Source organism: Camelina sativa, chromosome 11, assembly GCF_030686135.1.
Source record: "Camelina sativa cultivar CO46 ecotype springtype chromosome 11, ASM3068613v1".
NCBI classification, from domain to species: Eukaryota; Viridiplantae; Streptophyta; class Magnoliopsida; order Brassicales; family Brassicaceae; genus Camelina; species Camelina sativa.
The window spans coordinates 36,213,800-36,228,227 of record NC_141890.1 but is presented as its reverse complement, the minus strand read 5'-3'; the positions used below and the strand labels follow the sequence as shown (position 1 = coordinate 36,228,227).

Genomic DNA, 14,428 nt, shown 5'->3' with positions numbered 1-14,428 from the left:
TTGAAAATGGGTATATCAAAAATAGTATTTTTAACAAATTCTCAATATACAATGACATGAATTATAATTAATATTAATTAATGAAGACAAATTTAAAAAAAGTGTATGAAACTCTCTCGCAATGACATGTCAGTTTTTTGTACAAAATATTTCTCTATTAATATATAAGGTATTTTATAAAGCGCTTAAAAAATATATTCAGAACTAAACCAAAATTTGATTATTATTTTTTACCAAACCGAGTGATTTGGTATGATTTTTTTTTTATTATTCTTGTAATTTGATATAGATCATATATTCTCCATTTACAATTGACATATACTACATAACTTTTAATTATACTTGACACATGTATATATATATATATATATACTCAGTACATAATTTAATGTAATACTTTATGATTTAAAATTATTTTCTCTAACTTTTGTTATCAATTTAATTTTTTTTATCTACATTTTACAAATCTAAATCCAAATAATTACTTCTTGATTCCAGTAAATCAGATATATAAACTCGAAAATTTTGAAATTGTACGCTTTTTTTTTCTTATATAAACAATAGTCTTTGTCAAAAGTATTTATATAGTCTTTATCCCTTATGTAAGCTGAAGAAAAAAAAAAGTAAACTGAAGACTCTACAAATAAGGCGGTATTGAATAAATGTAAAACTGAAGACTCTACAAATAAAATAAAAGTAATTTTTACGAAAAGAAATAAAATAATAAACCTATATAGTTTCCAAGTTAAAAACTGGAGAGACGCCTCGAATAAATAGATCGTGGAGTACAGTTTTTCGTTGGGAGTTAAAAAAAAAAAAAAAAGTTCCATAATGTTTTGTTGATTTAGTTATAATAATAAATAAACGTTAAAAATAAATAATCCAAAACCAGAAGAACCGAACTCTCTCGTCCTCGTCCTCCTCCTCCTCCTCAGCCGAACAAGAAGACTCTCTCTGTCTCCGTCAGACAAATCTCGCGAGCAAAATCAGAGAGATGGGTTTCTTCTCTTTCCTTGGAAGAGTTCTCTTCGCTTCTCTTTTCATCCTCTCCGCTTGGCAAATGTGAGCTCTCTCTCGTCCTCCTTCTCTATCTGTTTATCGTGTTCCTTGATTATGTCATTTGGGTTCTTTGCTTTGATTTTTTTCCTACTATGAAATTGCTTCCTGCTAGATCTAATCTAGGAATTGAGAACCTGTGTAGACTCTTTCTTTGTAATCTAGGGTTTTGTGAAATCGAATTCTCAGGTTAATGAATCTAATCAACTTTTGATTTTTGGATACTTGTTCAGATCTGGATCTCTTACTATAATATCGCAGACTTTGTATTTTATGTTTTTTTTTTCGTGATCTCTAGATACTGCATATTATTAATCAAAGTTTGAATATTAATTGTATTAGTTTGGTCATTCTTGATCTGCATTAGGTCACATAGAACTGTTATCTCTTAATTCGGCATGAATGAGTTGGATTCGTTTATAGAGAGGTCTCCACAATCCAATGTGATTGCTGCTCATCTTCCAGATGCTGTGTCGGTTAGGTTATTTCAGTGTATAAGGATCTAGAGAGAAGCATCATTAGCTATAAATGGAACACGATTGTAACTTTAATTTAAGTTTGTTTTTAGAAGAAGCTACTCAAAATATCATCTACCTCTTTTGACCATAGTACTAAATTTTAACTATGCTTATTTGGGGGGGTTTTATAGGTTCAATGACTTCGGAGTTGATGGTGGTCCTGCAGCTAAAGAATTGACTCCAAAGCTTAATCTGGCTAAGGGACATCTATCTTCTAGATTAGGGGTAGCTTTGCCCAAGATAGAGGTAAAGGATCTAGTCGTTATGATGTTCTTCTGTCATGCGGTCACTGTCTATATGTCTTTTTATGACCTAGAGAATGTTTTTTTTCTGAAGGTGAGACAAGTCGTTGTTACTATTATTGCCTTGAAAGGAGCCGGAGGCTTACTCTTTGTTATCGGAAACATCGTTGGTGCTTATCTTCTGGTTAGGCTTCTTCTTGTTCATCACATGTTTACAAATAAGGGATTCCAAGGCTTTACTCATTATCTGACTTTAAGATCTCATCTATCTGTTTGTTTTAGGCTTTCTACCTGGTGGTTGTCAGTCCCATCCTGTATGATTTCTACAACTATGGACCTCAGGAACGTCATTTCTCCCTTCTGTTGACTGAGTTCTTGCAGGTGTGTTCAGAACTTCTGTTTAATTATCGTAATCTCTAGAAACTGGGTCTGTGTTTGCATTAGGGTGCAAGTCTCTATCTGTTGAATCAAAAAGAATGTAGCTTAACACCTTAAACATGTTAGTCTTATAAAGCCAAGATCATCCCATTTATTACAATGGACAATATCTTGACTAAAATATCATTCCTTGTGTTATTGCAGAGCGTTGCACTCTTTGGAGCATTGCTCTTCTTTATTGGAATGAAGAACTCGACACCGAAGAGGATTTTGAAGAAGAGGACACCTAAGCCGAAAGCTGCTTAGTATCAATATTATTTTTCTTCTGGTTGTTGCCATGAGCAATACCTTTGACTTTTCCTTTTTTTCCCCGATGAAATCGTTTCTTAGAACTTTGGTTTTCTTTCTCTTTTAGGATTCTTAGGATAGCTATGATATACTTCATCTTTTACTTTGATTTGATATTGGGAATTTTGAAGTTTTGATTTGTTGAAATTTGAACCATGCATGATGCAAATGTTGAACACCGATTTAGCGAGTTGATCGATGAAAAGAAACTTTCAGATTAGGAGAACTTTCAAAATCGAAGGGACAAATCTGATCGATGAAAGGAACCTTCAGATCTAGAGAGTTTTAAAGGAAACAAATTAGTGGTTTCCATCCACTCTAACTGGTATATAAGAGCTATCTTGCATTGCATAAGCTTAGATAAGTTCATAGTGCACCACACAAGCTACAATGAACAGAAAACACATAAATTGAAAACCCATTTCAAATAGAAGAAAAACAAAAAAATGTCTTGAAAGTATCAACCCCAACGGTCCCGGGTCCTCATTTTAGTTCTTTTGTTATTGCGGTTTTGTGGGTCAACATCCAATCTTCTTAAAACGTAAACTAAAGACATTTATAAATTTCAGTTTATACATAAAATTATGTATGTGTGAATAATATAGTTACTTTTAAAGAAACTTCAATAAACTTAGTTATATAGCATTGATGTTTGTTATTAATTCAAAATCATTATAATGGTGTTTTGCCCATTTGAAGTGGACATATAATAGGCTAACTTGCGACTTATGTTTTTTTTTGGACTTCTTGAGCTACTTCATAGAGTGGGACAAAAATTATATTAAAATGATAACTAAAATTCATTCTGAAATGTAACCTAATATTATTATAAAATAAAATAGTTTTGAGATTTAAGTTAAGAAAAAATACCTAAAATGACTCTATTTTAATTGTTCAATTTCTTGACCGCACTTTTAAAATCATGAATAATTAAAGATAATGTACAAATATTGATATCCACACAAACACAATCACTATTGTAGTTTTGAGATCTTTTTAGAAAAAAAAATTGAATCTAACTCTTATCTTAATAATTTCCACCGCACTTTGTAAAAGCGCAAATTCCCAACCACAAATATAAGATTCTAACAAATAAAGTAAAAGTTTTGGAAGCTTCACAACAACGAGATTTTGACCTCATATAAGAAGCGGAAAGCAAACTTCTGACAAAATTTCCAAGACTACGACAAAGCAGCCCACAAATTTTGCTAGAATTATAACTTCGAATAGGACTAAAAGATTATGAAACCAAAATTCATCAGTTCAAACTGAAACCTAATTTAGTAATTTTTTACTATACAACAAAGTATAACTCTATCTTATCTTTACGAGTTTATTTTCTCCCCACACCTTTTAATTCAAGAATTAGTAAAGAAAAAATATGAAGATTAGTATCCACACAAACACTAAATCACTATGTTAGCTTTAAGGTTCATATGGAAAAAATTTTGAATATAACTCTTCTCTTATTTTTTTCATTTTTTTTCACTGCACACTTTTACTTTATGAAAGCGTAAACATTTCCGAAACATAAACATAAAATTTCAACAAATTATAAAAGTAAAATTTCCGGAAGCGCCACACCGACAAAATTTTAAAAGCTTTTAAGAATTTTCGATCTTATTTAAAGAAGTAGAAGGCTAACCTCCGACCAAATTTCCAAAGTTACAGCAAAGCGGCCCGCGGATTGCGCATTTTCTCAGTTTTAATAAGGAACTAGTGTTACCCGCTCACTTTTTGTTTCATCTTCTTTGACCACACAATCTCAATTCAACTTCTTAAAAGTAAAATATCTGCAAGCGTTAGAATAACGAGATTTTGACATCATTTAAGAAGCGGAAAACAGACCTATGACAAAATTTCCAAAACTACGATGAAACGGCCCACAAATTGCGGGCTTTCTAGAATTATTACTTCAAATAAGACTAAAAGATTATGAAACCAAAATTCATCAATTCAAACTGAAACCTAATTTAATAAATGAAAGAAAGTATAACTTTATCTTATCTTTCTTAGTTTATTTTCTCATTGCACACTTTTATTCAAGAATTAGTAAAGATAAAATCCAAAGATTATTCTCCACACAAATACTAAATTACTATGTTAGCTTTAAGGTTCTTATGAATTTTTTTTTTGAATCTAACTCTTATCTTATCTGTTCATTTTTTCACCGCATACTTTTATATTATAAAAACACTAGATTTTAACCCGCGGTACACCACGGGACAATTTTTTAAAAAATAATAACATTTTATTTGTTTTTGTTTTTTATATTTAGTTTGTTTTGTTTAATTAAATAATAATTTTGTTTGGATTGTCAATAATTAGAACAATAATAGGGGAAATAAATACATAAATATGTAATTTATAAGCTATTGTCAGATTAAGTCACAATTTTACTATTGATTTAATTATTTTACAAAATTTTAGTTAAGTTACCCTGATTTAATATGTCTAATATTCTTATATTAGTGGTATTGACCAAATAATTAAAGGAAGATTTAATCCGTGTTTCAAAACCGAATTAATAATATTTTATATTTATACTAATGTTAATTCAAACCGTCATGTTAATAACATGTCCCGCTATATAACAGCAAACCGTCATATTAGTGGTTTAACCTGTGTTTTAAAACCGTCATATTAGTGGTTTTGGTTGTGTGTTGTGTTTTGTTTGTGAAGTTGATATTTATACATGGAAAATGCTTGATGGTATTTATCGCATAATAATATTCAGTTTCTTAACACGGTATATATTATATTAAATATTTTTCTTGATGCTAAAGTTAAATATACCCGATTATTGAGTTTCTAAAGTAGGGTTCTCGTTTTTATGAACTTTATTAACGTTATAATAATTATTGCGATTGTAATCATTTGTTACTCAAACTCGGCTGTGTCATTTAAATTTAAGAGATCATACAGTCTCTAAAGATCTATTAAAATAAGTTTGGAGATTTTATGGGATTAAAAATTTAATGCGTAGAGTTGTTTTTGGAAAATCGAAATGTATAGATGTTGTCAAGCTATTTATGGCAATAAATATATCAAATTAGGTCGATTTAAATAGTTCCATTAAATAAGTTTCTAGGAATTGTTATTTTAAGAAAATAGTTAGGGGTTAATGTTGTAAATAAAACAAATTAAATAACCAAAATTTCAAAGTAATAACACCAAATGTACTTCAAAAATAATAATATAAATAAATATTTCTGAATCATAAACATAAGAATTCAACAACTTTAAAGGTCAGATTATCGGAAGCGCCACACCGTCAAACTTTTAAGAGCTTGTACGAATTGTTTATCTTATTTAAAGAAATGAAAAGCAGACCTCTCCTTTAAAATGTAAACTAAAGACATATTTATAAATTTCAGTTTATACATCAACAAATTATGTATATGTGAATAATATAGTTATTTTTAAACAAAATTCAAGAAACTTAGTTTTACAATATTGTTGTTTGTTTCTAATTCAAAAATCACTTTTATGGTGTCTTTCCTGTTTGAAATGGACATATAATAGGCTAACTCGCGACTTATGTTTCTTTTTGGGTTTTGTAACATCCGCGAACCAAAATCCCGGTTTAGGGGATTGCATCGGTCGATGCATATAGTGCATCGGTCGATGCAGGTTCAGTTTTCTGCGGACGAGTTAAGTTAAGCGCTGCGTTGTAGGTTAGAGAAAACCCTTAAGTCGTGTTTTTGTCCCATTCGACAAGTTCAGCCGTTTTGGAAGAAAAACCAGAGAGAAAAGAGGTCTTATCAGTTCTTAAGCATTTTTGGGAGATTCTAGGAAGTTTGTGGTGTTTTCCTGTGAGATCTGAGGCTTAGATTGTCGTAGGAACTTCCTAGGAGCGTTTTCTTCCTGTGTTTGGGTCAGATTTCTTCTGTGGCAAAGGTAAGTGCATGACCATGGCTTATCTAAGCTAGAGATATCTCTGATTTGCTTGTTATGTGTGGTTAGGCTTGTTAGTTTGTTACCTGGGACGTTGGGAAGCTTTCTTATGGCTGGAGATCGAGTTTTGTGGTTGTAGGAACGAAGATCCGGCGAGAAGCTTCGGGGGAAAACGATGCTCGGTATTTCAACGGTCGATGCATTTTGTGCGTCGGTCGATGCAAATGCGAGGACGGCGCGTAAAATCTAGGGTTTTCGTGCTATGCCGAACATGCGTCGGTCGATGCAATGGGAGCATCGGTCGATGCAGATCTTGCGTCGGTCGACGCAACCTCCAACTGGTGTCGGTCGATGCATGTTGGTGTCGGTCGATGCTGAGTCCTGGTTTGTTATTGTTGATTGTTTATTGATGGTTAGAGATGTCTTTATTGCTTGTGTGTATAGCCCAGTAGATATGAGGATTGCCTTACTGAGTGTTTATAAAATATTCATGCATTACAATTTGTGTTTGTGGTGCAGGTAAAGGCAAAGTGTGATCGTGGAATCAGGGCGATGAGGAGGAGGATGTTCTAGAGACTTGATTGATTGTGGTCTAGCTATTGCTAGGTTAATAGTGTTGAGTTGATAGAACATTGTAGGATGTTGGAACTTGGTTATTGCATTGTTGGTTATTGGATTGTTATTGTTGGAATTCTTATTGGTTTAATGGAATTGTTTTTGTTATCCGCTGTTGTTGATTGTTGCTAGGTTGTTAGTGGGTATGGGACCACTAGTGAATTAATATTATTAAAAAAAAAAATGGGAAGGGTTGTTTCATTTTGGTATCAGAGCTCTTACGGTTCTAGGTCTAGGGTTCACTGTATTTTTGCTGTTGATGTTTAGGATTTCATGCTAGAGTTGTTATGTGAGTTAGTCAATTGTGTGTGGCATGAGGTCCTAGAACATCCTCTTTGAGCTTGCTTTGTGATTCCATGGTGAGTTGTGTTCTTGTGCTACTAGAATTATTTGTTGCTTAGCCTTCTGTTTTTGGTGATACAGATGGTTAGAGGTGGGGATGCTGTTGGTCGCGGACGTGGTCGTGGTCGTGGTCGTGGACGTGGTCGTGGTCGTGGTCGTGGTCGTGGTCGGGGACGGGGTCAGGTTCCCGAGGCCAGTGAGAGTGTGACCCAAAGCATGGCCAGTGAGGAGGTAGCAGAGTCACATGTTCATCCTAGTGTGTTTGGAGACCAGGCTGGTTTGGGCGACGACATGGCGGATGGGCCCGGTGTCGGTCACGGTGTTGCCCCAGGTGTGAGGGTTGCAGCGGAGGGTGCTCCAGGCAGGGAGGATGTCTTTATGGGATTTCTAGCTCAGGTTTTGGCGCGGCTTCCAGCAGCAGTGCCGCCAGAGGTTGGTGGGCAGGTTCCAGTAGTGCCGCCAGTGGTTGGTGGGAAGGTCCCAATGGTGCAGCCTGTGGCGGGTTTGCAGGCAGGTGTGCAGCCGGGGGCCGAGGTAGTGGATGCTCAGTATGTGCAGATGATGGTGCAGGTGCAGCAAGTGGGAGCGGGGTCTTTCTCGGGAGGTACGGATCCGAGTGTAGCGGATGAGTGGAGAGAGCAGATGGAGGATCTTTTCCGGTCGCTTCGGTGTCCCAACCAGTTTAGGGTGGATTTAGCAGCGCATTACTGGTCAGGTGATGCACGTGTGTGGTGGAGGTCAGTGACAGCACGGAGGGTGCAGCGGGATATGACTTGGGTGGATTTTGTGAGGGAGTTTAACTCCAAGTATTTCCCACAGGAGGCTCTTGATCGCATGGAGGCACGATTCTTGGGTTTGACTCAGGGGGACCGTACAGTGCGGGAGCTGGATGTAGAGTTCAGTCGGCTTGTGGGGTATGTAGGCCGGGCTTTGGAGCCAGAGTGAGCTCAGGTGCGGAGGTTCTTGTTTGCTCTACCGGATGATCTGAGGACTCGGTGCAGAGTGAGGAGCTATGCTATGAGAGCGGAGCTGGTTGAGGTTGCAGATGGGATAGAGGACGACTTGAGATCACAGGTGGTTGTGGTCAGTCTTTCGGTGCAGCCACAGCGGTCCTACCCGCATTATGTTCCTAGCAAGGGCGGCAAGCCTGCGCAGGGGCAGAAGCGGAAGCTTGATGATATGCAGAGATAGAGGTACGGGGGTGCGAGATGCTTTGGGTGTGGTAGCAGGGACCACAAGGTGACCAACTGTCCGCAGAGAGGTGAGCAGTGGGCAGTGACGGAGCCGCGGACAGATACCCGAGTGTGTTACTACTGCAGGGAGACGGGGCATATCAAGCCTCGTTGTCCCAAGTTGCAGCAGATGGTAGTAGCAGCGGTGCAGGTTGGAGGTCAGCCAGGAGTGCAGCAGGGTGTGCAGCCGGTGGGTTGGATCGAGCGGACGTCGCGGGTGTACTCAACTGTGGAGACCGGTGGAACAAGTGAAGGAGCGATGACAGGTATAACTTCTGAGATTCGAACTTGGTCAATTCAATAGTTCAGATTATGTTTGTTTTTGCTTGTGATTGAATGTTAGGTTCTCAACACATGAGGTTTGTGTAGGGACCTTGTTGGTGGGCGGTTTATGTCCCACGTTCTGTTTGAATCTGGAGCAACTCATTGCTTCATTACTCCGAAGTGCGCGGAGAGTGCTAGTATCAGCGGAGATTCCAGTGAGAGCACGAGTGTTGTCAGGGTTGCAGGAGGGAAGTTCTTGAGAGTCTTCGGTCGAGTGAGGGATGTGGAGATTCAGATTGCGGGGGAGTCGAGGCCGGCAGATTTGATTATCAGTCCAGTGGAGTTGTATAATGTGATTCTGGGTATGGATTGGTTGCATCGTCATAGGGTGCATTTGGACTGTTACAGGGGCAGAGTTGTCTTTAAGCGTCTAGAAGGGAAGTTGGTTTTCGAGGGAGTGAGACCGACTTTGGGGAGTCTCGTGATCTCGGCTGTGCAGGCTAGGAAGATGATCGAGAAGGGGCGGGAGGATTATTTGGTTACAATTTCGATGCCGGAGTCAGTGGGGCAGTCTTCTGTTGGATGTATTCGGGTTGTGGAGGAGTTTGAGGATGTGTTCTAGTCGTTGCAAGGGTTACCACCATCTCGGTCTGATCCCTTCACCATAGAGTTGGAACCAGGGACAACATCATTGTCTAAGGTGCCCTACAGGATGGCTCCATCAGAGATGGCAGAGCTTAAGAAGCAGCTGGAGGATTTGTTGAGTAAGGGTTTTATCTGTCCTAGTTGTTCACCGTGGGGAGCACCGGTGCTGTTTGTTAAGAAGAAGGACGGGAGTTTCCGGTTGTCTATCGACTATCGGGGTTTGAACCAGGTCATTGTGAAGAACAAGTACCCTCTCCTGAGAATTGATTAGTTGTTGGATCAGTTGAGGGGTGCTACTTGGTTCTCCAAGATTGACTTAGCATCGGGTTATCATCATATTCCAATACATGAGGCAGATGTGAGGAAGACTGCCTTCAGGACGAGATACGGGCATTATGAGTTTGTGGTGGTGCCGTTCGGTTTGACAAACGCGCCAGCTGCGTTTATGAGATTGATGAATAGCGTATTTCAGGAGTTTCTGGACGTGTCAGTCATCATTTTCATCGACGACATCCTGGTATATTCTAAGAGTCCTGAGAAGCATGCAGTACATCTGAGGGCAGTTCTAGAGAAGCTGCGGGGGCAGAAGTTGTTTGCTAAGCTGAGTAAGTGCAGTTTCTGGCAGCGTGAGATGGGATTCTTAGGCCACATTGTTTCTGTAGAGGGAGTTTCAGTGGATCCCGAGAAGATTCAGGCCATCAGGGAGTGGCCGAGGCCACAAAGTGCCACTGAGATCCGGAGTTTTCTGGGGTTAGCGGGTTACTATAGGAGGTTTGTTCGGGGTGTTGCGAGTATGGCTCAGCTGATGACTAAGCTTACAGGAAAGGAGGTCCCATTTGTGGGGTCATCGGAATGTGAGGCGAGTTTTGTAAGCCTCAAGCAGATGTTGACTACCACGCCGGTGTTAGCACTGCCTGAGCATAATGAGCCCTACATTGTGTATACATATGCTTCTGGACTGGGGTTGGGTTGTGTGCTTATGCATAAGGGGAAGTTTATAGCCTACGCTTCGCGACAGTTGCGGAAACACGAGGCTAATCATGATTTGGAGATGGCAGCATTGATTTTTGCTCTGAAGATTTGGAGGTCTTATCTGTATGGCGGGAAGGTACATGTATTTACAGATCACAGGAGTTTGAAGTACATTTTTACTCAGCCAGAGCTGAATTTGAGGCAGAGGCGTTGGATGGAGTTAGTAGCGGATTATGATCTAGATATAGCTTACCATCCTGGTAAGGCTAACCTGATTGCAGATGTTCTGAGTCGGAAGCGGGTGGCTTCGGCTCAGGAGCAGGATATGGAGGCGTTGGTGGGTGAGATTAGTGCATTGAGGTTGTGTGCTATCTCAGAGGAACCTTTGGGTTTGGCGGCAGCTGATCGAGCGGACTTGTTGAGCAGAGTGCGGTTAGCTCAGGAGAGTGATGAGGGGCTGGTGAATGCCTCTAAGGCTGCGGGTTCGGAGTATCAGGTCTCTGCTAATGGTACTATTCTTGTGCATGGTCGGGTCTGTGTGTCCAAGGGTGAGGATTTGAGGCAGGAGATACTGAGAGAGGCTCATTCGAACAAGTTCTCTATTCATCCAGGAGCAACCAAGATGTACCGTGACCTCAAGCGGTATTATCACTGGGTCAGGATGAAGAAGGACGTAGCCGATTGGGTGGCGAAGTGTGACACTTGCCAGCTAGTGAATGCAGAGCATCAGGTTCCTGGTGGATTATTACAGAGTTTGCCCATTCCAGAGTGGAAGTGGGATATGATCACGATGGACTTCGTGGTGGGGTTGCCTGTGTCGAGGACGTTTGATGCGATTTGGGTCATTGTGGACCATTTGACTAAGTCTGCCCACTTTCTGGCTATTAAGAAAACTGATGGAACAGCGGTTTTGGCCAAGAAGTACGTGAGGGAGATAGTCAGATTGCATGGTGTGCCTGCTAGTATTGTGTCTGAGAGAGATTCCAATTTCGCCTCGATGTTCTGGAAGGCGTTTCAGGCAGAGATGGGCACGAAGGTGCATATGAGTACAGCCTATCATTCTTAGACGGACGGTCAGTCGGAGAGGACGATCCATATTTTGGAGGATTTACTGAGGATGTGCGTGTTGGATTAGGGTGGTCATTGGGCAGATCATTTGAGCTTGGTGGAGTTTTCTTACAAACAACTGCTACTAGGCGAGTATTGGTATGGCCCCTTATGAGGCATTGTATGGGAGGCCGTGTCGTACACCGTTACGTTGGACTCAGGTGGGGGAGAGGAGCATTTATGGTGCAGATTTTGTTCAGGAGACCTCGGAGAAGATTCGAGTTCTGAGGCTGAACATGAAGGAGGCTCAGGATCGGCAGAAGAGCTATGCTGATAATATAAGGAAAGATCTTGAGTTTCAGGTTGGTGATAGAGTGTACCTCAAGATGGCCATGTTACGAGGTCCGAACAGGTCATTGACAGAGACTAAGTTGAGTCCAAGGTACATGGGCCCGTTCAGAGTGGTTGAGCGGGTGGGACTAGTGGCATACCGGCTGGAGTTGCCTGAGGTGATGCGTGCGTTCCACAAGGTATTTCATGTGTCGATGTTGAGGAAGTGTCTTCACGAGGGTGATCGGTTGTTAGCTAAGATTCCTGAGGATCTTCAGCCCAACATGACCTTGGAGGCGAGGCCGTTGAGGGTGCTCGAGAGGAGAGTCAAGGAACTTCGAAAGAAGAAGATTCCTTTGATGAGAGTCTTGTGGGACTGTGATGGAGTAGAGGAGCAGACTTGGGAGCCCGAGGCGAGGTTGAAGGCAAGGTTTAAGAAGTGGTTTGAAATGTAGGCCGCGACTTGAGCTTTTCTAGCCGGGTCCAAGTTGTAGTCCGTGGCTGGAGCGGGTACGGAGTATTCTAGCCCATCTCTCTTGATAGTTGGTCGCTTAGGGGTGGTTGGTTGTGCGACTAAGTACCAAGATGAGGTGGTGCTCGGGATGCGGGTTGATGGCTTGGATTGTTGTATCCTATTTTTCTTATGTATTTTCGTTGAGGTTGTAACGATTATGACAATTTTTGAGATTGATAAGATGAGTATTTTTCTTTATGTTTGACTGATTGTTGTCATGGGAAAAAAGAGAAATAGCTCGGGTTTCTATTTTGGGAAGTTTCCATAAATAGAAAGTTTCCACAAAAGCAGTTTCTAGAGTTAGAAACTTTCTAAAAAGGGAAATTTTTGTGGAAAATGTTGAGGTAGATCTAGTCAGGAGATACTCGATGGCATCAGACTTGTTCGCTTAAGGCCGTGAGGGCCCAACTCGTGTGATACCGATAGCTCGATGGACTTTGTGGCTAGAGAGTGGCAGTGGTATGTTGCTTCAGATGACGATCCGAGAGCGCTTTAGGGTGACGACCCAAGAGCGGGATATTTGAGACTCCCTGGATACCGTAGCTATGAGCCGGTATGTCTCGAAGGTTGCGACCCGAGAGCGGGGGGAGTGTGTGTGAGTGACTTACTGGATGTCGTAGCTTAAGGCGGTTGGCCTGATAGCGAGTCTGCATGATTCGTTGGTTGCGACCACGGACGGGAAAAGCACTGAGTTGTGAGCAAATAGTGTCTTTGATGTGAGTATATTGGCTAGAGGGAGACCTCGGGGTTCAGTCGGAGGTGTGCGGGCTGTTGTGACAGTTGCACGGGAAACCTTGGCTGACGGTGTACAGTCCGATCGGAGGACGTGCGGGCCGTGTTGACGGTGGCACAGAGGTCCTTGACGGATGGACGGTGCTGTGGGATTCGAGGACGAATCCTTGTTGGTGGGGGAGAATTGTAACATCCGCGAACCAAAATCCCAGTTTAGGGGATTGCATCCGTCGATTCATATAGTGCATCGGTCGATGCAGGTTCAGTTTTCTGCTGACGAGTAAGTTAAACGCTGCGTTTTAGGTTAGGAAAAACCCTTAAGTCGTGTTTTTGTCTCATTCGACAAGTTCAACCGTTTTGGGAGAAAAAACAGAGAGAAAAGAGGTCTTATCCGTTCTTAAGCGTTTTTGGGAGATACTTGGAAGTTTGTGGCGTTTTCCTGTGAGATCTGAGGCTTAGATCGTGGTAGGAACTTTCTAGGAGCGTTTTCTTCCTGTGTTTGGGTCGGATTTCTTCTCTGGCAAAGGTAAGTGCATGACCATAGCTTATCTAAGCTGGAGATATCTTTGATTTGCTTGTTATGTGTGGTTAGGCTTGTTAGTTTGTTATTTGGGACGTTGGGAAGTTTTCTTGTGGCTGGGGATCGGGTTTTGTGGTTGTAGGAACGAAGATCCGGTGTGAAGTTTCGGAGGAAAACGATGCTCGGCATTGCATCGGTCGATGCATTTTGTGCGTCGGTCGATGCAAATGCGAGGACGGTGCGTAAAATCTAGGGTTTTCGTGCTATGTCGAGCATGCATCGGTCAATGCAATGAGAGCATCGGTCAATGCATTTTGTGCGTCGGTCGATGCAAATGCGAGGACGGCGCGTAAAATCTAGGGTTTTCATGTTATGGCGAGCATGCATCGGTCGATGCAATGGGAGCATCGGTTGATGCAAGTTAGCCTTACATCAGTCGATGCAGATCTCGTATCGGTCAAGGCAACCTCCAACTGGTGTCGGTCGATGCATGTTGGTGTCGGTCGATGCTGAGTCATGGTTTGTTATTGTTGATTGTTGATTGTTTATTGATGGTTAGAGATGTCTTTATTGCTTGTGTGTATAGCCCAGTAGATGGGAGGATTGCCTTACTGAGTGTTTATAAAATACTCATGCATTGCAATTTGTGTTTGTGGTGCAGGCAAAGTGTGATCGTGGAATCAGGGCGATGGGGAGGAGGATGTTCTAGAGACTTGATTGATTGTGGTCTAGCTATTGTTATGTTGCTAATGTTGAGTTGATAGAACATTGTAGGA

The 14,428-nt window shown here is 40.9% G+C and overlaps 1 protein-coding gene across 1 annotated transcript; it reads left to right on the top strand.

Moving 5' to 3' along the window:
• The first annotated feature begins 762 nt into the window (after positions 1-762).
• Positions 763-2,689, top strand: LOC147934876 (uncharacterized). Its single transcript, XM_087476212.1, has 5 exons — positions 763-1,062; positions 1,706-1,820; positions 1,911-2,000; positions 2,099-2,197; positions 2,399-2,689. The coding sequence occupies exons 1-5, from the start codon at positions 995-997 to the stop codon at positions 2,498-2,500; spliced, it is 474 nt and encodes a 157-aa protein (XP_087332338.1). The 5' UTR covers positions 763-994; the 3' UTR covers positions 2,501-2,689.
• Positions 2,690-14,428: the final 11,739 nt, after the last annotated feature.

What these genes read in the sequence shown, in the direction of transcription:
- LOC147934876 (XM_087476212.1), top strand. Translation starts at nt 995, where the DNA reads ATGGGTTTCTTCTCTTTCCTTGGAAGAGTTCTCTTCGCTTCTCTTTTC. An exon ending in TAGCTTTGCCCAAGATAGAG is followed by an intron (nt 1,821 to 1,910) that starts GTAAAGGATCTA and finishes TTTTTTCTGAAG; the next exon opens with GTGAGACAAGTCGTTGTTAC. An exon ending in TCGTTGGTGCTTATCTTCTG is followed by an intron (nt 2,001 to 2,098) that starts GTTAGGCTTCTT and finishes TGTTTGTTTTAG; the next exon opens with GCTTTCTACCTGGTGGTTGT.